The following is a 24,460-nucleotide window of genomic DNA, read 5'->3' as shown; positions in this document are numbered from 1 at the left end:
TCTGGAAAATCCACAGCATAACACATTAGCAGCAAAGTGGATGAGATTTGTACAAATCTTATCTAAACGCTGCGCAAATGCTAAGCGGGGAAAAACACGCAGAACTTGACCTGCAGTGTGTTTTTTTTAATCCGCAGCAGGTCAACTGTATTTGCGTAATCGCTGCTTATTTGTTGCGGATTTTCCACATTGAATTTAATGGGGAGGTAAAACCCACAACAAATAGCAGATGTTGTGGGGTTTTTTTGGCGGAAAAGCAGCGATTCCACGGCAAAAGACCCAACTCGGAGAATAAAAAAAACTTATACTTACTCAGAATTCTGTGTTTCTTCCTCCAGGCCGGCCTCCTGGGACATCACATGGGATGAAATGTCATGAGGGACGCGTCCCCATGGCTACATAAGTATCAAACTTTTTTTGGGTGCAGTTTTTTGGCCGGAATTCCCTGTGGGGCCCAGGGTGGATACGCTGCGTGCTTCTACGCCCTGTGTGAACATACCCTAAGGATTGTCCATGCACAAGGAACTCCTTTTAGCCTGACTGCCCAGTTGTGGAAGGACAATAACCCACTTGTAAAAAAGTGATGACCGCTGTTCTGAGCTTGAATTTTTCTCCATCATGAACTGCTCAATCTGAAACACAATTTTAAACCATTGTCTATATCACAGACACTTTATTATGGAAAAAGTAGGTTATTAGAAACAAAAGTAACATTCTATGCTAGTTTTCCTTAAGGCTGGGTTCACACGACCTATTTTCAGGCGTAAACGAGGCGTATTATGCCTCGATTTACGCCTGAAAATATGGCTCCAATACGTCGGCAAACATCTGCCCATTCATTTGACTGGGTTTGCCGACGTACTGTGCCGACGACCTGTCATTTACGCGTCGTCGTTTGACAGCTGTCAAACGACGACGCGTAAAAATACAGCCTCGTCAAAGAAGTGCAGGACACTTCTTTGGACGTTTTGTCATAGACTCCAATGAAAACAGCTCCAAAAACGGACGTAAACGGACGTAAGAAAACGCTGCAAAAACCGCGAGTTGCTCAAAAAACGTCTGAAAATCAGGGGCTGTTTTCCCTTGAAAACAGCTCCGTATTTTCAGACGTAATTGCAGTTATCGTGTGCACATACCCTTACATTCATTGTTGGCTTGTTGCAGTCCAAATGACACAATTTATAAGACAGGTGAAGTGACCAGCTAACCGGACCATAATGTATCTGCCTCAGTAAGGCCTTATTCACACGAACGTGTTAAAGGTCCATGTGGAAGCCGTTGAAACTATGGCCTTCACACGGACCTATATAATTCAGTGTGGCCGTTCACACGGCTGTTGTTTCAAAAGACTGTGTGAAGGGTTCATCATAAAATAGGACGTGTCCTATTTTTTCACGCTTCACTCCATAGACTCTTATCCCGCAGCGCAGAAAACGGATGCACATCGAACATGAAAAACAACAGTTTTTCATGTGCGAGATGTGCAACGCCCATGTGAATCTAGCCTAAATGGCACAAGTCGTCCGGAGTGTCTTCCTGTAGTATTGAACCATGAAAACGGATAGAAGGGAAGAGAGCAGCAACAGGACAAGTAATAAAATGAACACTATTAGCTCTCACCGCCAACACTGGAAAACAGCTCCCATTGGCATTCAGACTATGTATTTTAGCTTTAGCACATAGAATACAGAACTTACATGAAATGAAAAAGTTTAGAAAAATAAAAAAAATCAGTTAATAAGACTACTCATACTCATGTCCCAGTTACAGGGTTTCGGTACTAGTGTCGCGGAGAGCAGCGGCATCCCCCTGATGCAGGGAAGAAAGCAAACTCTTAGCAGGATCATGAAGAAAGGGACTTTGACTGCATCAGAAGCTACTGACTGCTGTAATAAATCTATCTGCCAGATACTTCCCCCAGTTTAGATGAGCTACAAAGCAAAACGGTGTGAGTGTAAAACCAGCCTCAGCTGGAGAGTAAGGGTCAATTCACACGTCGCGTAAATACTGCGGTTTTTCCCACAAAGGAAAAATCGGCAGCAAATACAGTAGCAGCAAAGTGGATGATCTAAAACAAATCTCATCCACACGCTGCAGACATACTGAGCAGGAAAAAAACGCTCAGAAATTGACCAGCGGTGCAGAATTTTATTCCGCAGCATGTCAATTGTATTTGCGTAAAGACTGCTTATTTGTTGCGGGTTTTCTCCATTGAATTCCATGGGGAGGTAAATCCCGCAACAGATAGCAGTTGTTGCGTTTTTGCGTCAGTTCGCAGCGATCCCGCCGCAAAAAACACAACTCAGAAAAAATAAAAAAAATAAACTCATACTTACCCAGAAGTCTGTGTTCCTCCCTCCAGCGCAGCCTCCTGGGGTGACGTTTCATACCATGTGACCGCTGCAGCCAATCACAGGATGTCGCGGCGGTTACATGGATCAGGGCCGGCTCCAAGTTTACGTGGGCCCTTGAGCGACACAGACTTAGTAGGCCCCTTTGCGGGGGAACTCACGGTAGCAGTAAAATGGTAGAAAACGTCACTTTGTGCCCCCATATAGACGTTAGGCCCTCAGTTTGTACCCGCATAAATTTAGTGCCCTCTGTAGATAGTGCCACACATCCCAAGTAGCGCCACACAGCCCCCCCCCCCCACCTCCCAGGTAGCGCCACACAGCGCCCCCCCTACCTCCCAGGTAGCGACACACAGCCCCCCCCCCACCTCCCAGGTAGCGACACACAGCCCCCCCCCCACCTCCCAGGTAGCGACACACAGCCCCCCCCCCACCTCCCAGGTAGCGACACACAGCCCCCCCACCTCCCAGGTAGCGACACACAGCCCCCCCACCTCCCAGGTAGCGACACACAGCCCCCCCACCTCCCAGGTAGCGACACACAGCCCCCCCACCTCCCAGGTAGCGACACACAGCCCCCCCACCTCCCAGGTAGCGACACACAGCCCCCCCACCTCCCAGGTAGCGACACACAGCCCCCCCACCTCCCAGGTAGCGACACACAGCCCCCCCACCTCCCAGGTAGCGCCTCTCTAGGACTTCAAAAACGGCACAAATAAAGCATGTACAAAATGACACTAAATGAAAAAAGCCACATAAAACACCAGAAAATAAACTGTAACATTTTACAAAATGCTGGCATTTTTAGAAGCATTTTTTTAATGCAGTTTTAAATTGCCACAAAAAAATGTGTGCGCGTGAAGGAGGCCTAAGGCCTAGGTGCAACTACAACCTCTGCATGACAGCTAAGCTGTGTTCACACAGGTCAGATACGCAGCGTAATCGCATGCAGAATGTGCGACGCAGTGAATTCCGGGCAAAAAAGTGGTGCAGTTTTTCACCCGGAATGTCCGCTGCGGAAAACTGCAGCACTTAGCTGGCCTGCTAGCAGCCCGGCCTCCTGGGATGACGTTTCAATAACACCAAAGGCGCTACCTACAGGGAGGGGCAGTGGCGTAATTACCGCTGTAGCAGCTGCATGAACGCTACGGCAGAGCAGGGAGGTATATCATTAAAGGGGGATAGGGGATACATGTGTGATCGCTAGTCCCCTGAAGTTCTCCATAAGAAACCTCGGACTTCCAGGGTCTGTCGTCAGCTCCGTAGAAATTAATGGAGCTGCTGGACGCAGACCCCGGTAGTCCGAGGTTTCTCATGGAGAACTTCGGGGGACTTTCCGTCCCCCGTTCTCCTTTTTGCTTAGAGCCCCAGCGATCACACATGTAGGGGATACATGTCTCTTGTAAGACAAACCATAGACTACTTTTAGGGGGGGGGCTGTATGGCATTATCTACAGAGTTGTTGTATGGCGTTATCTAGGCGCTATATACAGGGGGGGCTATATGGCGCCATCTACAGCGAGGGGGCTGTATGGCGCCATCTACAGGGAGGGGGCTGTATGGCGCCATCTACAGGGAGGGGGCTGTATGGCGCCATCTACAGGGAGGGGGCTGTATGGCGCCATCTACAGGGAGGGGGCTGTATGGCGCCATCTACAGGGAGGGGGCTGTATGGCGCCATCTACAGGGAGGGGGCTGTATGGCGCCATCTACAGGGAGGGGGCTGTATGGCGCCATCTACAGGGAGGGGGCTGTATGGCGCCATCTACAGGGAGGGGGCTGTATGGCGCCATCTACAGGGAGGGGGCTGTATGGCGCCATCTACAGGGAGGGGGCTGTATGGCGCCATCTACAGGGAGGGGGCTGTATGGCGCCATCTACAGGGAGGGGGCTGTATGGCGCCATCTACAGGGAGGGGGCTGTATGGCGCCATCTACAGGGAGGGGGCTGTATGGCGCCATCTACAGGGAGGGGGCTGTATGGCGCCATCTACAGGGAGGGGGCTGTATGGCGCCATCTACAGGGAGGGGGCTGTATGGCGCCATCTACAGGGAGGGGGCTGTATGGCGCCATCTACAGGGAGGGGGCTGTATGGCGCCATCTACAGGGAGGGGGCTGTATGGCGCCATCTACAGGGAGGGGGCTGTATGGCGCCATCTACAGGGAGGGGGCTGTATGGCGCCATCTACAGGGAGGGGGCTGTATGGCGCCATCTACAGGGAGGGGGCTGTATGGCGCCATCTGCACGGAGGGGGCTGTATGGCGCCATCTACAGGGAGGGGGCTGTATGGCGCCATCTACAGGGAGGGGGCTGTATGGCGCCATCTACAGGGAGGGGGCTGTATGGCGCCATCTACAGGGAGGGGGCTGTATGGCGCCATCTACAGGGAGGGGGCTGTATGGCGCCATCTACAGGGAGGGGGCTGTATGGCGCCATCTACAGGGAGGGGGCTGTATGGCGCCATCTACAGGGAGGGGGCTGTATGGCGCCATCTACAGGGAGGGGGCTGTATGGCGCCATCTACAGGGAGGGGGCTGTATGGCGCCATCTACAGGGAGGGGGCTGTATGGCGCCATCTACAGGGAGGGGGCTGTATGGCGCCATCTACAGGGAGGGGGCTGTATGGCGCCATCTACAGGGAGGGGGCTGTATGGCGCCATCTACAGGGAGGGGGCTGTATGGCGCCATCTACAGGGAGGGGGCTGTATGGCGCCATCTACACGGAGGAACTATCCACAAGGGGGGGGGTTGTGTGGCACCCAGGGGAGGGGGGACCCAGTCAAAAGATTGCTCTGGGGCCCAGTATTTCGTAGTTAGGCCCCTGGGAAGGGGGGCTGTGTGGCACTACAAAGAGGGGGGCTGTGTGGCACTACCAGGGAGGAGGTGGCTGTGTGGCACTACCAGCGAGACAGTTTTGTGATCAATGGTGTTTTTCGCCAGACAGCATGCTCTGGGTGTGGCATTTTTCTCATAGACTTCTCTTTAGGACTTCAAAAACGCCACAAATAAAGCATGCACAAAATGACATTCCCAAAAATTCACTTTGGTCATTATCCATGTGTTGTGACACTTTTTTTTAATTTTTATCATGACTGTGCAGAGATATCAATGTATATTATATTTGTATGTGGCATCACTGTATATATTATACCTGTACTGTTACATCACACTGTTTATCACTTTGGTGGGATATCATTGTCTGCAATATAAGAGGAATATGTATATGAGGTGAAGGGGGCGCCACATAAAAGGATACCAGTACTATAAATTGCATGTAAAGTTGGATGGCTCTATTACAGAGTTTGCATCAGGGCCTAGGAACTTCAATGCTGAGCTTCTAAGCAGCCCTATTACAGCTCCGTACAAAACGGAGCCATAATACGGCCGAGTGCATGAGCTCTACGTATTACTATTATGCATAAACATTAAGCCCTGTTCACACTGGCATCATGGTTATCATTGTTAGAGGGGCCATAATGGATCCAATATACAAAAGATCCCATTGACTCATAATGGGTCCCACAGGGTGCATTCGATTTGTTTTTTTGAAAGAATAGAACAGCAGACTATAGTGGCTGGTAAAAAGGAATAGTAGCTTGGTGTAACGGACCCTTGAGTCTGTGTGAATGGCGCCTTACATTGACATGTGACTATACTGCCATATGTTATAATTATAGTTTGGTTCAGTGCAAAAAATATATAACATTACAGAAAAAAAATAGAAAATTATATATAAAAAACATAATTATGCTAAACAATGCACCCTAGATAACCATCTTGATCCGCTATATAATAGTCATCCTGCTTTACACATACAGTTTTGAACCCATAAGGGAACTCACTTGACAATATCATGTTAAAGGAAAAATGATGCGATCAGCAACTGCATTAGTAGATGGATATTACAGTACTCAACCTGTCAGTCCTGAGAGCCTTGGATAAACTGCTGATAAAAGTCTGCCATTTTCCTACCTGCTCTCATATCTAGCTTCTTTCAAATCCTTTGTTTTCTAAAAAACCTGTGTTATAAAAACATGCTATACTACAAGTCTTTAAGGCTATGTTCACACGGAGTATTCAGCCAAGTTTTTTGACGCGGAAACCGCGTCACAAAACTCGTCAAAAACGACCCGAAAATACCTCACATTGATTTCAATGGGAGGCGTCGGCGTCTTTATCCCGTGAGCAGTAAAACTGCCTCGCGGGAAAAAGAAGCGACATGCCCTATCTTCGGGCGTTTCCGCCTCTGACCTCCCATTCACTTCAATGGGAGGCAGAGAAAGCGTATTTCACTGTGTTTTATGCCCGCGGCGTTCAATGGCCGCGGGCGAAAAACGCAGCGGAAATCGGCGTGCAGGGAGAGGAAAATCTGCCTCAAACTTCCAAACGGAATTTTGAGGCAGATATTCCTCCTGCAAAATACTCTGTGTGAACATAGCCTTAAAGAGGCTCTGTCACCAGATTTTGCAACCCCTATCTGCTATTGCAGCAGATAGGCGCTGCAATGTAGATTACAGTAACGTTTTTATTTTTAAAAAACGAGCATTTTTGGCCAAGTTATGACCATTTTTGTATTTATGCAAATGAGGCTCGCAAAAATCCAAGTGGGTGTGTTTAAAAGTAAAAGTCCAAGTGGGCGTGTATTATGTGCGTACATCGGGGCGTTTTTACTACTTTTACTAGCTGGGCGCTGTGAAGAGAAGTAACATCCTCTTCTCTTCAGAACGCCCAGCTTGTGACAGTGCAGATCTGTGACGTCACTCACAGGTCCTGCATCGTGACGGCAGCAGAGGCTACAGTTGATTCTGCAGCAGCATCAGCGTTTGCAGGTAAGATCGACTTACCTGCAAACGCTGATGCTGCTGCAGAATCAACTGGTGCCGATGTGGCCGTCACGATGCAGGACCTGTGAGTGACGTCACAGATCTGCACTGTCACAAGCTGGGCGTTCTGAAGAGAAGAGGATGTTACTTCTCATCAGAGCGCCCAGCTAGTGAAAGTATTAAAAACGCCCCGATGTACGCACATAATACACACCCACTTGGACTTTTACATTTAAACACACCCACTTGGACTTTTGCAAGCCTCATTTGCATAACTACAAAAATGGTCATAACTTGGCCAAAAATGCTCGTTTTTTTTTAAATAAAAACGTTACTGTAATCTACATTGCAGCGCCTATCTGCTGCAATAGCAGATAGGGGTTGCAAAATCTGGTGACAGAGCCTCTTTAAGGTCTTCTGGAACGTATTGTGCAAATCTTCGTCCAGTGCTGGATAATAAATTCATACCTGCAGAACTTGCCATCCACTGACTTGCTATTATAAAACATTTTTTTCCCCATGTAAATATTTGAAAGACAAAAACACGGGCAAAAACAATATATTCATAATAATAAATCTTTCTGCAAAGGTAGGCCTTAAAGGGAACCTGTCACCAGCGTTTCACATATTGAAGTTTACTTATCCCTCACTCGCCGCTGCTATAAAAAGTTCATTGCTGTTATCCCCTCTGCTAAACTCCTCCTCCGACTGTACATAACGGTCTGCAAACATTTTGCGCCTTCTATCGTAATAATCCGGTGTCCCTTTGTGCGCACACACCAGAGGAGGACATCAATGCACAAGTGCGGGATTGTGTGTGCTGGGGGAAGGCGAGGAGCTGTCAATCCAAAAGTAAGGAGGCGGGGTAAACTCGGAAAGACTTGAGGAATGAAGATGTGACTCTTTTCTGCTCATTAGCATACGGTGCGGGAACACTAAAAAACGGAATACTAAAGCTACAGAGCCGACTAAGAAGACAATTATAGGCTATATAGAAATGATTTTTCACCCACTACCACCAGATATTGCTGGTTTAATAGGTGAAATGCTGGTGGCAGGTTCCCTTTAAGTATTACGGTATTTGAGCTAATATGTCTATTCTTGAAAAAAAAATGTATGTGTATTACAAAAACAAACCTGTTCGATGAACCCCTTAATGACCAGGCCATTTTGCACGTTGTTTTTTCACGGTCGCATTCCAAGAGTCGTAACTTTTGTTTTATTCCGTTGACAGAGCCGTATAAGGGCTTGTTTTTTGCGGGACGAGTTGTATTTTGTAATTGCACCACTTTTAGATGCTTATAATATATCAATTAACTTTTATTAACTTTATTTTAGGAGAGAATTGAAAATAAGCAACTATTCCAGCATTGATTTTCACGTTATAAATTTACGCCGTTTACTATGCAGCGTAAATAACATGTTAACTTTATTCTATGGATCGGCTCGATTACTCGGATACCAAATATGTAAAGGTTTTATATGTTTTCCTACAATTGCACAATAAAACCCCTTTTTAAAAAAAAAATAAAAAATTACTTGTTTTTGCAAAGCCGCATTGCACGAGCCACTGTAACTTTTCTATTTTTCCGTCAATGTTTTTTTTTGCGGGACGAGGTGTAGTTTTTATTGGTACTATTTTGGGGTACATGGGACTTGTTGATTAACTTTTATTGTATTTTTATGGGGGGGGGGTGAGAAAGAAAAGGAATTTTGCAATTGTTTCCTGCATTTTTTTTTTATGCCGTCCATCCAGCGGTTTATTTGTTAATTGTTTTGTCCCACCAGGGGACTTCACTTTGTGATCTTCTGATCGCAGATATAATGCTTTGGTATACTTAGTATACCAAAGCATTATTGCCTGTCAGTGTAAAGCTGACAGGCAATCTATTAGGCCATGCCTCTTGCATGGCCTAATAGGCAGTTTCTGAAGGCAGACCTGCGGTCCTTTGTTAGGCCCCATGGCTGCCATGGAAACCTATCTGCGCTCTACGATCTGGTCCCCTTAGATTGATAGAGGCATCTAAAGGGTTAAACTGCCACAATCTGAGTACTTTCCAGTTGCGGCAGGAGCTTGGCTGTGTATAACAGCCGTGCTTCTGCCGCTGATCTCGTGGGTACAGTGGTAGTACCCACGAGATCAGAGTGACAGATATATCCATCACGACGCGGAAACTAGCCCCTACTTGTGACCGATACATCCGTCACTCGTCGTTAAGGGGTTAAATAGGCACTGTCGTTTGAACAAACTGCATAAATCAGTATAAGCGATTAATAATTTGTAATTTATCTTATTAGAGAAAAATGGCTCTCTTTCTCCACTTATCAAGTTCCCCACCACCACCCCCTCAAACATGTAAAGGATTTAGAGCCGTAACTTTTTTATTTTTCCGCCAATGTGGCTGTAGGTGGCCTTGATTTTTGCGGGCCAAGGTGTAGTTTTTATTAGTAATATTTTGGGGTACATAGGATTTATAGATTAACTTTTATTTAATTTTTTTATGGGGGGGGGGGATTGGAGAAAAGAGAGAATTTTGCCGTTGTATTTTAAGCCGTTCATCCGGCGGTTTAATTAAGGTGTTCATTTTATTGTTCAAGTCGTTACGGTCGCGTCGATACCATATATGTGCATGTGTTATTTGTTTTCACACTTTTACTAAATAAAACCAATTTTTGGACAAAAAAAAGTCGATTTTATTTTTTCAAACTTTATTTAACCCCTTAGTGACCACCAATACGCCTTTTTACGTTCGTCACTAAGGGGCCTTAGGCTAGGCTGACGCCTTTTCATGTTCGCCTAGCCTAAGTCCTGCACGGGTCTCCCGTGCAGGCAGGAGCCGGGGCTCTGCTGTCTGATGACAGCTGAGCTCCTGCTCCAACGCCCGCGATCGAAGTTTACTTCGATCGCGGCCGTTTAACCCGTTAAATACCGCCGTCAATAGCGACCGCAGCATTTAACTTTGTTTACAGAGGGAGTGAGCTCCCTCTGTCACCCATCGGCGGCCCGCGAATGCAATCGCGGGTCTCCGATGGGGTGTCATGGCAGCCGGGGGATTGATAAAAGCCCCCAGGTCTGCCCTGGACATATGCCTGTTAGGACGCGCCGGAGGCACGTCCTAACAGATTGCCTGTCAGATTTGCACTGACAGGCAATAATGCTCTGGTATATGAAGTATACCAAAGCATTATAGCAGCGATCGGAAGATCGCACAGTAAAGTCCCCTAGTGGGACTAATAAAATAAGTCACCAATGTGAAATAAAGATTATTAATAAAAAGTACAGTAAAAAAAAACAAACAAAAAAATACATAAAGTGGTTTTAATTTAGTAAAAGTGTGAAAAATAAATAAAAGTACACATATATGGTATCGCCGCGACCGTAATGACTCCATTAATAAAGTTAACATGTAATTTAAACCGCAAAGTGAACACCGTAAAAAAAAACCGCAAAAAACAATGCCGAAATTGCAATTTTTTTCCATTGCCCCCAAAAAAGTCATAATAAAAAAGAATCAATAAGGCCCCAAAACAGTACCAATAAAAACTACGTCTCGTCCCGCAAAAAACAAGTCGAAAAAATCACTACATTGATGGGAAAATAAAAAAATTACAGCTTTTGGAAAGCGACGATGCAAAAACAAATAATTTTAGTTCAAAAGTGTTTTCATTGTGCAAAAGTCGTAAAACATAAAAAATCTCTACATATGTGGTATCGCCGTAATCGTACCGAACCATAGAATAAAGGTAACATGTTATTTACGTCGCATAGTGAACGGCGCCAATTTAAAAACGCATAGAACAATGGCGGAATTTCAGGTTTTTTTTATAATCCCCCCAAAAAAAGTTAATAAAAGTTAATAAAAAAATTATATGTACCCTAAAATGGTGCTATTAAAAAGTACAACTAATCCCGCAAAAAAAAAGTCCTCATACAGCTATGTAGACGAAAAAATAAAAACGTTATAGCTCTTTGAATGCGACTATAGAAAAACGAATAAAATAGCTTGGTCATTAGGGCCTAAAATGGGCTGGTCACTAATTAAGTGCTTTACATTTTTTTTTTTTTAGTCCCACCAGGGGACTTTCCTAGGTGATCTGCTGATCGCATATATAATGCTTTGGTATACTTAGGCTGGGTTCACACAGAGTTTTTTGACGCGGAACCCGCGCCGCAAAACGCGCCAAAAAATGGCTGAATCTGTTGAGGAGGTTCACCCGACGGAAACCTGCGACGGAACCCCTGAACGGAAGCCCAAGCAGATGTCAACCGGCCCATATAGTATAAAATAAAGCATAAGGTGTTACAATATGTTATTTTTATTTGACAAAGTGCACCATACCTGTTAGGGTCCATGCACATGGCAAAGCAGTGTGCATTAAAGGTTAACTAAACGTTCAACAAACTTCTGACATGTCAAAGGCCTTGATTGGTGGGGGTCTGACACCCACCAATCGCTAAAACTAAGTGGCAGAAGCGCTTGTGTGAGCGCTGAGCCGGTTGGTTTCTGTTCGGCTTTTTCCAGAAAGCCGATGTAACGGAGTACTGGCTCATAGACTTTCTATTGAGTCCGTACACCGTTACATCTATTTCCGGAAAAAGCCGAACAGAAACTAAGTGGCTCAGCGCTCACACAAGCTTCATTTTAGTGATTTGTGGGGGTCTCAGTGGTCGGACCCCCACCAATCAAAACTTCTGACGTCACTAGAACATGTCAGAAGTTTGTTGAATGTTTAGTTACCCTTTAAGCCTGTACAGCTGCAGGGAATCCCTACAGTTCTGTATAATGGACGCACTTGTAGGCACTTGATAGGTCACCTATTGTTGCCCTCAAGAGTATTGCTTCTAGGAAGAATATCATTTTAGCATGAATTAAGTTGGAACATGCAACAATTTTTTATATTCTGTAAAAAAAAAAATCTGTGCTTTAATGTAAAATCAGAGACATATAGAGGTACAGTATGGGGCCCCAGCAGTCTCCAGCAGCTATGTGCTGCATGGGTCCTTAAATGGGTTTTACTATAATCATTTATCACCTATTCCGAGAACGGGCTCACCTTGCTGTCCTAGTGAGCCCCATATGAATGGAGCGGTGGCCGAGCACGCACAGTACAGCTCCATTTATAAATCGGGCTCACAGGAACAGCAAGGTAAGCCCATTCTCGGGATCGGTGGGGGTCCCAGTGGTCTGCTCCCCACCAATCAGGTATTTATCACCTATACTATGGATAGGTGATAAACAATGATCATGGTAAAACACCTTTAAGCTGGTAATACATTTAGGATTGGGGATCGGCCACATCCATCGTAAATCAGATCGTTCGTACGAACAATCTGATCATCAACTTGTCAAACTAAACTGGGAGATCAAGGAGATAGTTACAAAAAAAGGTGTAAGACAATAGAATGTGCTTGTGCAAAATGGCAGATGATCGACTGTAATCGGCCAATCACGTCATACACACCTAGTTTCTGCCCTTGATGGCCGAAAACATCATAGATCACCTTTTTGTCAGACAGTAATATGCCATCGTGAAAGAATGTTCGCATACAATTTTAAACCAATGGTTGGCTGAAATGGTAAAAATCGGCCATTTCAGCTGACTTTCATTTTATGTGTATGTATGACCAGCTTTAGGTGAAGTACAGACTTTGCAATGGTCTGATATATGGCATGTGATGGAGCATGAAGTGATCGATAGATCCCATATACATTCATGGGCATGAGGTCTCACACTGCGTTGAAAATAGTGCTGCATGTAAATCACATGCCCCAAAGATTGAAAGCAGCCTCCATGGGAGATCTTGCGAACGTCTAATGTTTCACAGGCTTCAACTATAGGGGTTCTCCAGGAAATTGACATTGATGGCCTATCCTTAGGATCCGACCTCAGGACCCCTACCAATCTGCACTATGAAGGGGCCACTTAAGCCGGTGTCCACACCAGACAAAAATGTTCAAATCCGCAGCATGCTCATTTTGTAGTGGATTTCACCCTTTTAGTGAAATCCGCAAGTTAGCTTAGGGCTGCAAGCCGACTTTGGCCGCAACACAGGTCCCGTGGGTAAAGATCGGTGACTTGCCCTGCCTGCATGGCAGATAATAAAAAAGTCAACTTGGTCGCCTATCAACCCGCAAGTTGACACGACCGCGACACCACAATTGCCAGGAGTCCAGCAGGTTTTGATTTCTTGCAAAGCGACCACACTGACGTTCATTACCTGGGCGGCAACACAGCGATCTTTGCCCGTGCGACCTTTGTTGAAGCCAAAGTCTTCATATGGCCTTAGCCTAACACTTGTGGATTTCGCTGCAGATTTTCTGTAGAAAAATGCACAACAAATGTGTGTATAGTAGAGGCTTCGTTCACATCTACGTTCATGGGTTCAGTCCGAGCTTTCAGTCAGGGGAATCCATGAACAGAACCCTGACTGAAACAAACGGAAACCATAGGTTTCAGTATGCATCACCATTGATTTCAATGGTGACCGAGCCGGTGCAAATGGTTTCCTCTTGCCACGGTTGTTTAAGGGTTCCGTCGTTTTGACGGAATGAATAGCGCAGTCGACTACACTATTGTATCAGCTAAAAAAATGGAGACCTTACGGAACGGAAACCATTAGCAACGGAACCATTAACATTGGTTTCCGTTTGCCTTTCCGTTGATGGGTTCCTCCGACGGAATGATCTGACAGAACCCATCAATGGAACCTAATGCTGATGTGAACAGGCCCTAAATAAATGTATACATTAATCTATTATTAGAGATCAGCATTTTTACTGAAATATCTATTCCATTTCTGGTGTCGACAGGCATGAGATTGTATCACGTGATAATATAATCTTTTATATAATACATTACAAACAAGACTTAACTACCCATATCAGCCAGTACTATTAAAATAATATCCTGAAAACACGAACTGATGCGAAAGCCTGAAATAAAAACCTATACAGATAAAGTAATTTGCTCCAAATAACCAAGAGACAGAATTCTAGCAGTGAAATTACATCCAAACACTTCAAAGCAGAATGTGCGTATATCCTAAAGCAGTCTGGCATTTTTACACATCAAAACCATTCAATGTATTTAAACCTGAAATTACAAATGCCGGGCAATTAATTCCCCCTGATTACTAAAGCACATACACTTTTACTATATGTCCTGGTCATAGAATTCAACAGTGACACTATAGGGAGCAGGAGAAGCAACGCTAATAAAACGATCCTAGTAAAAAAGTGGGCAATGCTGCTACCGTCTACTCTATTCACATACACTTTACATGTAGCCAGCAAGAAGTTACACAATCTTAAACTGCCCATACTTATTAAAGGGAACCTGTCACCAGCATTTCACCTATTAAACCAGCAATACCTGGTGAAAGTGGGTGAAAAATCATTTTAATGTAACCATAAGTATCTTCTAAGTAGGTTCTGTACCTTTAGGGCTCATTCATACGAACGTGAATCTTGTCCGTGTGATGGACCCATGTATTTCAATGGGGCCGTTCACATGACCGATGTTTCAATGGAGCGTGTGAACGGTTCGTTCAAAAATAGCACATGTCCTATTTTACTGCATGTCACGCATCCCTATAGACTCTAGTCTGTGGGGGACCCGTGACAACGCGTCCCGCACGGGTCCACCTCAAACGTGGAAATTGCCAGTTTTTCACGTCCGAGGTGGGCTACGTTCGTGTGAATGTAGCCTTAGTATTCCGTTTTTTAGTGTTCCTATGCCGTATTCTAATGAGCATAAATCATATCTTCCTTCCTCAAGCCTTTGAGTTAACCCCGCCTCCTTACTTGTGATTGACCACTCCTCGCCTCCCCCCAGCACACGAAATCCCGCGCATCGATGACCTACTCTAGAGCATGCGTACAACGGGACACCATAGCGACGCATGCGCAGTAACTAGATATGAGGCCGGACGAAGCAGGGAAGGGTGTCCGACCATACATGACGGGCACACGCGCGCTCTCTCAGACAAGATTTCGTCATTCAGGGCGGGCAATTTTTCGGCGGTGGGCGGGCATAGGAAGAGGAACGAACGAGACTGCCGGATTATTACCATACAAGGCGCAAAATGTTTGCAGACCGTTATGTACAGTCGGAGGAGGAGTTTAGGAGAGGGGATAACGACAATAAACTTTTCACAGCAGCGGCCAGCGAGGGGTGAGTAGAGTTCAATAGGTGATATGCTGGCGACAGGTTCCCTTTAATGTCTGACAAATTTTCGACAGGCTTGGCTCACCGATGTAATGTGTATGAGAGCAGCCTGACTTTCCACTAACGTATGCGGTCAGTGGTAAGAAGGATTGGACATGTTGGATTTACACAAGTCTTATCTTTTGCTCCTCTGGGAGAGAAGTCATTTCCAGAAGCAAATTTTCCCTCTCACCCTATTGAAATAAACATGCATGCTAGGCCAATCTGAGCATATAGGTTTACAGGGTAGTTGGGAGAGATAGCGGTCAAATGAATGAATTCAGCCAATAGCCATGTAATGTTTATGGTCAGTTTTAGGTTTAAATATGAAAAATTCAAAAAACGCAATAAAAAAGGTCCTATTGTAATGACAGGCCTCTTTTGGGAAAAAATCGTAAGAAGACAGGAACTCTAAATGTGATTCCACTCGGCTGAGAGACACCTTAATTAAAGGGATTGTCCAGGCATAGGGCGGTTTTTCCACAGGATAAGTAATCAGTATATGATCAGTGGGGGGTCCGACACCCTGGACCGATCAGCTGCACCGGCAGCCTCTAGGCCCCGGTAGCTATGCATTGGCAGATGCTGGAAGCAGATGGCTCTGGTCTGCAGCTCTACACCTATACAAGTGATTAGGAGCAGAGCTGCAGTAACCCAGCACAGCAGGTATACAGTGTACAAAGCCATCTGCTTCCGACACAGATCAATGCATAGCTACCGAGGCCCGGAGGCAGCCAGAGCAGCTGATCGGTGCAGGGTCCTGGTGTCGGACCCCCACCGATCATATACTGATGATATATCGTGTAGATAGGTCATCAGTATGAAAAACTGCCTCAAGCCTGGACAACCCCTTTAAGATATTCTCACTGGAAACGTAAATGACCATATAATACTTAGAAGTGATAGCCAAAGTTTGGTAATTGTAAAAAACGGATGATTAACTAACATTTTATATCAGCATCTTCTATCAAGTGACAGTTTCACAATCAGTTTCTGAGCAGACAATTTCAAAGTGACAACCTAATAAAAATAGCAATTCTAATAAGAGTATATTAATTCACCAAATGTAAACGTACACTTAAAAGTAGCACGAAGTATATATTTTTTCAAAAATGATATAATACCAGAACTATTAACGTCACTTAAAAACTCCAAAGTAAATTTTTTAGAAGCCGGGGCTTGTCCACACGTAACAGAATTCCTGGGTATTTTCTATCCGGAATTGCGGATGGGAAATATACAGCAGAATACAGTAGAAGCAAAGGGGGTGAGATTTAACAAATCTCATCCACACGCTTCGTAAAAATTTACGAGCAGAAATTGACGTACGGTATTTTTCGTACCGCAGCATGTCAATTGCTGCTGTGGAATGTGGACTGAATTGCTGCGTCTTTCAGAGGAGATGTCACCATCTCCCAGCATTGTGAGGAACGCAGCAAAATACGCACCATTTTCTGCAGTAAAAAAATGCAGGAAATGGTGCGATTTTTCCGCAGCGGAATGTCCACTGGTTTCTGCAGCAATTCTGTTACGTGTGGACAAACCCTTGGATAGATATGAGATTGCTAGTGACATCTTTCCTGAATCATAATCCTAATGTAGTCAGCTGATCCTAGCCTGAAATGGTTGACAAAGTACAACACGCAATTCATTATATTATTACATTATACTCAATGCCCAATTCATTATATGTTTTTGACACCTTTAAGGCAGAGTTGACACAGGGCGTATACGCTGCGTAAAAGCACGCAGCATATCCGCCCTGTGCGCCGCAGGGAATCCCGGGCGAAAAGGCACGCCAAACTGTGGTGCAGTTTTTCGCCTGGAATGTCCGCTGCGGAAAACCGCAGCAATTAGCCTGAGGTTTCATCCGTTGTGACAGCTGCTACAGCCTGTGATTGGCTGCAGCGGTCACATGGGATGAAACGTCATCCGAAGAGGCCGCGCTAAAGGGAGGAACACAGACCTCCGGGTAAGGCCTCATTTACACGAGCGTGTGCGTTTTGCGCGTGCAAAAAACGCAGCGTTTTGCGTGCGCAAAAGGCACTTGACAGCTCCGTGTGTCATCCGTGTATGATGCGCGGCTGCGTGATTTTCGCGCAGCCGCCATCATAGAGATGAGGCTAGTCGACGTCAGTCACTGTCCAGGGTGCTGAAACAGTTAACTGATCGGCAGTAACTCTTTCTGCACCCTGGACAGTGCATTCCGATCACCATATCGAGTAACCTGTGTAAAAAAAAAAGAGGTTCGTACTTACCGAGAACTTCCCGGCCGTTGCCTTGGTGACGCGTCCTTGGTGACGCGCCTCTCTTGACATCTGGCCCCACCTCCCTGGATGACGCGGCAGTCCATGTGACCGCTGCAGCCTGTGCTTGGCTTGTGATTGGCTGCAGCTGTCACTTGGACTGAATTGTCATCCCGGGAGGTCAGACTGGAGGAAGAAGCCGGGAGTTATCGGTAAGTCAGAACTTTTTTTTTTTTTTTTACACGTTCACGTATATTGGAATCGGAAGTCACTGTCCAGGGTGCTGAACCAGTTTAACTCTTTTAGCACCCTGCACAGTGACTGTCTCCTGCCGGGTTCGGTCAAAACGCGTTCGGCCGAACCCTGTAAAGTTCGGTTCGCTCATGTCTAAGACACTCCGTTCGGATGTTTGTAAACAGAAAAGCACGTGGTGCTTTTCTGTTTACATTCAGTTTGACAGCTCTTGCGCGAATCACGCAGTTCGCACGGAAGTGCTTCCGTGCGACCTTCGTGGTTTTCACGCACCCATTGACTTCAATGGGTGCGTGATGCACGAAAAACGCACGATTATAGAACATGTTGTGAGTTTTGCGCAACGCACTCGCGCTGCGCAAAATTCACGCATCGTCTGCACTGCCCCATAGAGTAATATAGGTGCGTACGACACGCGTGAAAAGCACGCGCGTCGCACGCGCGTATATTACGCTCGTGTAAATGAGGCCTAAGTATGAGATTTATTTTTTCTGAGTTGAGTGTTTTTTGCGACAGTTTAGCTGCGAACCCGCCGCAAAAAAAACCCAACAACTGCTATATGTTGCAGGACTTACCTCCCCCGCAACAAATAGGCAGCGTTTACGCAAATAAAATTAACATGCTGCAGAATAAAATTCTTCACCGCAGGTAAATTTCTGAGTGTTTTTTCCGCAGCGTGCGGATGAGATTTGTTTTATCTGATCCACTTTGCTGCTACTGTATTTGATGTGGATTTTCCGCAACTAATTCCGTTGCGGAAAATGCGAAGTATTTACGCAACGTGTGAACGAACCCGTACAGGCAAAGACGATGTAAAATGTGCCATAGACATGCACATTATAGGTGTACATGTATGCCAGCCATGAGGTGGCATACGGAAGAGAAATGGGTCCAATATACTCAGTGAGCTGTGCCAAACAGATCATGCAACCTGTGCCAATTTTAAAAATGTTGCTCCATTTTTGCCAACTTCTATGCATCTTATGACACTATTGTAAAGCAACTAAAAGGGGTGGGAAATTTAGGAACAACATGGTGCTTAGGGCAGTGGTCACTGCCCTTCCTTTACACATTAGTGAAGGAGAACAGGATTCTCTTAGCTTAGGCGGAATTCCTATTAGGGCTAGGAAAAAGTAACCGATGCTAGCAGTATAAAGAGATTTTCTATAAACATATTGCCTGTATATATGTAAAAAATGTAAAACGGATGGAAGGCAAGTACGTTTTTAGATCTAATAGGCTGAGTTCACACTGCAGTTTATGTTCGGTGTATGCGCCAGGAAAGCTTGACTACGCTATTCAATAAAAATGCATCCCACAAAAGAAACTATACCTCGCGGTATTATTTTTTTTATTTTTATATAATGGGAGTCTATGGGTGTCGTATGCTACAATATACCTATAGACTGGCATACGTCAGATATGTCTGTCGAAGATATACATCAGGAGGAGTATTTCCAGACATATACCCCCTGTGTAGCGTCCATGGCCGCGGGCTGTCTCACCTCCCGACGCCCGCAGCCATGAATCTGTGAGCGCTAGCTCACATCTCCTTCCTAGGAGACGCCAGTGCTCACTTCCACTGTGGTCCGCTGAGTCCTGTAGGCCGCGCGCACCCTCGTGCTCGGTCTTAAAGGGCCAGCACGTGCACCATCATCATCATCAACTACACATGATTCCTGGACTATAAGTAGGGCCCTGCCCTTCTGATCCTTGCCTGAGCGTTGTTAGTGTATCCCAAGTCTGCCTTGCAAATGGTCCCTTAGTGGTTTCCCGTTCCCGTTGTTACTCGTGCCCTGTATCCCGAGCGGTGTTCTCGTTTCTGAGCCTCTTAGTGTTGGAGTCGTGCCCTACTGCACCTGCCACGTCCAGTGTCGTCCGCCACGTCCATTATTCATCTGATTGGGACTGGCAGAGATCCATGCACATGCTGCAAAAACAACCTTGTTCAGAGGCATGGAACAGATTTTTCAGTTGAAGAAATATCTCAGATGAATCTGCCTTGTGTGAATATACCCCTAGTATGGTAGAATCGGTGTGGCAGGAAGCATCACACTACAGAATGTGAAAAAACTGGGAGGCACGGACATGTGATTTTTAAAATGACTGGAATCAGTTCTGGAACTTCGTAACAGTTTTTAATACTGCAGTTTTCCAAATTAAAGCCAATGGGAAAAATTGTAACAAAACCACAACCGATGAGGCTTCCTACGGTTTTCAAAAAAGACAGCCTACCCGGAGAATCTCACAGTTTTCAATCACACCGGGGGGGGGGGGTTTAATACGGTCTTAAAGTTAGACGGGATAAATCTAGGACAGACATGCAGAAACTGCGCCAAATTCATAACAGTAACACTCACTTTGATCAATATGGCGCGACTTGCTAGACACTTTTCTCTTTCTTACCCACCTCTTGGCTGGCAACTTTACATCAATACTTTGCACCAAATTCAAGCATTAGAGCAAGAATCACTTGACCCCTTGAGTGTTTTTCACTTTCCGTCAAGTGTTCTGATATTTTTTGACAGCAAATATAGTGTAGTCTGCGGTGCCATTACTGCCATCAAAAATACTGAAAACCTAACAGATCCCATTATAACAGTTCATGTTAACACAAAAACAGATCCGTTATCAGCGCCATGGCTACGTTATGAATGGAAGCTATGGCGCTAGTATAAACAGAGCCTAAGGGTATGTTCACACTTAGCAGATTTGTTGCAGACATTTCTGTGACTGTCCCATACATCTGAATGGGGTTTATAAAAACCTATGTGCATGCTGCAGAAACAGTTTCTAATCTACTTCTAGACAAGAAAGCAAAATGGATATATCAAAATTTGGGATTCGACTTTAGGGAACTCTACTAAAAAACGATAGGGCTCTGTTCACACTGGCATGATGGCTTCCATTTTTTTCCAGATCCATCCATGACCGAGATGTTAGGATCCTCCCCCCCCCCCCCATTGATATATAAAGTATCTGACAAGTTCTGCTTTTTTTAACAGGGTAGAATAGCGCGGCCTGATTCACTATTCTAACCGTGAAAAAGCAACAGGAACCAGACAGTAGAGAAGTGTAAAGAGAGTCTTAGGGCCAGTTCACACCTGCGTTGGAGGCTCAGTCACAGATTTGGCAGATATTACTGGAAACAATAGTGCAGGAGCAGGGAAACCCCGACGGAATCCATTAACGTCAATGGGCTTCGTTGGTCATGTCCGTGGTGCAATGGATCCAGCGCTTCCAGTTATTCCCTTGTTCTGCTTCTGTTCCAGAACAACGGAATGACAAGCACAGGTGTGAACATACCCTTACGCGCACGACCATGTGCACCGCCGAGTCCCGTCAGTAAACCGAGGAAAGATAGAACATGTCCTATCGTTCCTCGGATCGGAGATTCGGATAATTTTTCATGGACCTAATTCGCCTGCTAAAGTGAATGGGTTCGTAAATACAATCGGGTGCTATTCGGATGGCGTCAAAAACGGCCCGATTGGCACAACAGTCGTGTTCATGAGGCATAAAGCTACAAACATGAAAAACCTCTTTCTTATTATTGTCCTCCACATTCTAATAGAATATCCTGTCATAACAAAAAGGTGTCAAAAACTAAAATGAATAACCAACATGCCAAAAATGGCTACCCCGTGTCTGGTTATAAAACGACTGAGGCGAAGTTCACACTACCGTATGTCTGCCTATTAATACGTGTGCATATAGGAAATTGATTGAAAGCACACCTGCTTAGGTGACCAATTTACCTCATACATCCGCTGCAATACGTTCCATAAACATAAAAACATAGGATCTAGATATAATATTATCTATCTCGACCCAACGGAATCCAACTGAAACCAAAAAACTACCATTGAAAGCAATGGTAATTCAAACGGCAGCGATGCTTTCAGTTTGGATTATTGGTCAGCTCTTCCTAAACGGGAGACAACGGTAGTGTGAACTTAGCCTGAGGGTCGAGATAGATAATATTATATCTAGATCCTATATTTTTATGTTTATGGAATGTATTGCAGCGGATGTATGAGGTAAATTGGTCACCTAAGCAGGTATGCTTCCAATTTCCTATATGCACACATTAATAGAGACAGATATGAGATAGATAGATAGATAGATATGAGATGATAGATAGATAGTTATAAGATAGATAGATAGATAGATAGATAGGATAGACTTCGCACATGGTCCTTCGAAGTCAGTGAAATCAGCACCGTACATAGAAGTCAGACCCCCGTCTCCAGTCAGAACTGCACAGCGCAGCCCAGGTCCCATGTAGTCACTGCAGGGGGGTCCTCTCCCGCACCGCAGCGCCTGCTCCCCACACACTTTCTACATACAGAATCACAACAAGCTCCAGAAACATCGTTATTATGACAAGCCATGTCTGCAGCTACACGAAGGAGCAGACGCCAGACCCCCGTGTTATAATGCGGAGTGTCCGGCGGAGCATACCACCAGCATCATAGTACACAAAGCATGACTTTACAGGAAGAAGCATGAGCCGCCAGTACACATGAATGTCACATCTCACCCTCCCGCATCCTCCGCCTGGAACATCAAACACTGAATTTAGCAGTGCCCATCAGGAAAAGGTGCACACACAAAGCGTGGCCAGTGCACTGCAGAGAGGCCAAGCTATGGTGTGTATCCTTCCACATGACCCCAGCCAACAGCAGCTTGTACACCCTGCCAACCTGCGCTGTGAGCCCCGCATACACCGCACACCCTGTCCCCAAATCCAACCGTTTATGCTAAGTAGACAGCAGCCTTACCCAGGACCCCAGCCGTGCCATGCTGGCTGCCAGCCGGGTCTGCCCTTTCACTCTCTGGCTGGGCTTTCCTGCTTTTGTCCGGCTCTGTGTCCGGCATGCTGGGGCCGGGATCAGGATGGCATGGGTCCGGGGGTCCCCGCTGTCATTGGGGCTGTGCAGCGAGAGGAGGGACAAAGGGACACTCAGGCAAGCAAGGAGCCTTAAACACGCTTGATATTTCGCTTGTAGGGCCCGCCCGCTTTCCTCATTTCCTCCTTGTGCGGCTGCTGATGTATTGCACAGATGAGGATATGGTGCGCGTTTTCTTACGCTGAAATCTGGATGGCTACCAACATATCGATCCTCCAGAACTTATTAACCTGCTCCAAATCCACCGCCTCTGCTTCATATAATGTTATTTTAGATCAATTTCTACACTTGCATATAGATCCATTTTATTGGCTTCATATTGTCACCAAAACGTGCGCAGCCTAATGTGATATCAGATATCCCGCTTAGTTAAACACCTCCAATTTATTTTGCTGATGTAATATACGGATGACATACGCGCGTAAAAAACGCAAGACACGCACCGTACGCGGATGTCACACGGAACTGCAACGCAAGAAAAACACTGCGTTTTTTATGCGAGGCAAAACCGAGACGTTGGTGTGAATAAGGCCTTATTCGGTATACACCCCATCAGCGCCACATGTCATTACTAACTGGTGGGATTGTGCTGGGCTTGTGCTTATACACAGTAGCCAACCTGAACAAGCAGAGCTACAGTATAAACTATGAATAGAGAGGCCGGACGTGGAACGCTAGATTTCCCATTAGGCAATGTAACCAAGATTCACCTCAGCCAGTGTTGGACTGGGTTTCCTGCAGTTGTCACTTTCCCAATGGCCAGATCTTTATCTGTACAATGTCTATCTTGCTATAAGGAATCATCATAGAGGGACAAGAGATGCTTGTTTTTTTCCGCAAGGGTTAGGACCTGTTCACATCAGTGTTGCCCTTCCGTTGAGGGGTTCCTTCGGAGGTTTCCGTTGGGTTAAGTTACTTTTCTACTACAGAAATTGATGGCACCATAGATTGCGACATGGATTTTTTTTTTAATATCTGCCCATAAGAGTCTATGTACAGTACAATGATATGCCGTTTGTTTTAATATTGTAGGTAACACATGAGCTAGAATAAAGAAGCATGCCTATGATCTGAGATAATTCCCCCTCCACGCTAAAGTTTGCCTATATAGACACAGTGGCGTAGCTATAGGGGTCGCAGTAACCCCTGTTACTATAGTAACTCACAGTACTTACCTTCCTGGTTCCGGAGCGCAGCGGAGGTCCTGACGTCAGGACAGAACTTCCGCCGCGGCTGAAGAGGAGGGTAAGATTAATATTCCTGTCTGCTGAAGCTGATTGGCGGGGTCCGACTCCTGGGAGCCGGCCAATCAGCTGTTTTGAAGGGGCCGCAGCACTCGTACGACAGCTGCTTCCCCTTCATTCCGGTCACTTCATTCCGGTCACTTGCTTACACTGTGAATCCGTGTCGGCGGAGTAAGGGAAATGAAGGGGAAGCAGCTCTTGTACGAGTGCTGCAGCCTCTTCAAAACAGCTGATTGGCTTGCTCCCGGGAGTCGGACCCCGACACATCAGCTATTGATGGCCTATCCTGAGGATAGGCCATCAATGTTTAGGGACTGGACAACCCCTTTAAGCCTACGATGTAGCAGACTCAGAGGGCCCATGAGACAGGATCACAGATTGTGTGATGCTGTCTGCTGGGCCCTGTATCTAAGTCAATCACA

At 45.7% G+C, this 24,460-nt stretch overlaps 1 protein-coding gene across 2 annotated transcripts in view; it reads right to left on the bottom strand.

Annotated features, from left to right (window-relative positions):
- The window catches only part of ANO8 (anoctamin 8), a 92,756-nt gene extending 69,869 nt beyond the window's left edge, over positions 1 to 22,887 (bottom strand). For both annotated transcript variants that reach the window (XM_075825512.1, XM_075825514.1), the window contains exon 1: positions 22,666 to 22,887. In XM_075825512.1, coding sequence (XP_075681627.1) covers positions 22,666 to 22,762 — 97 coding nt within the window. In that variant the 5' untranslated portion in view covers positions 22,763 to 22,887. The remainder of the gene's footprint in view (positions 1 to 22,665) is intronic.
- Between the last annotated feature and the right edge of the window lie 1,573 nt (positions 22,888 to 24,460).

This window comes from Rhinoderma darwinii, chromosome 1 (genome assembly GCF_050947455.1).
Source record: "Rhinoderma darwinii isolate aRhiDar2 chromosome 1, aRhiDar2.hap1, whole genome shotgun sequence".
Taxonomy (NCBI): Eukaryota; Metazoa; Chordata; class Amphibia; order Anura; family Rhinodermatidae; genus Rhinoderma; species Rhinoderma darwinii.
The sequence above is the reverse complement of the archived record's forward strand: the minus strand, read 5'-3'. Positions and strand labels throughout refer to the sequence as shown.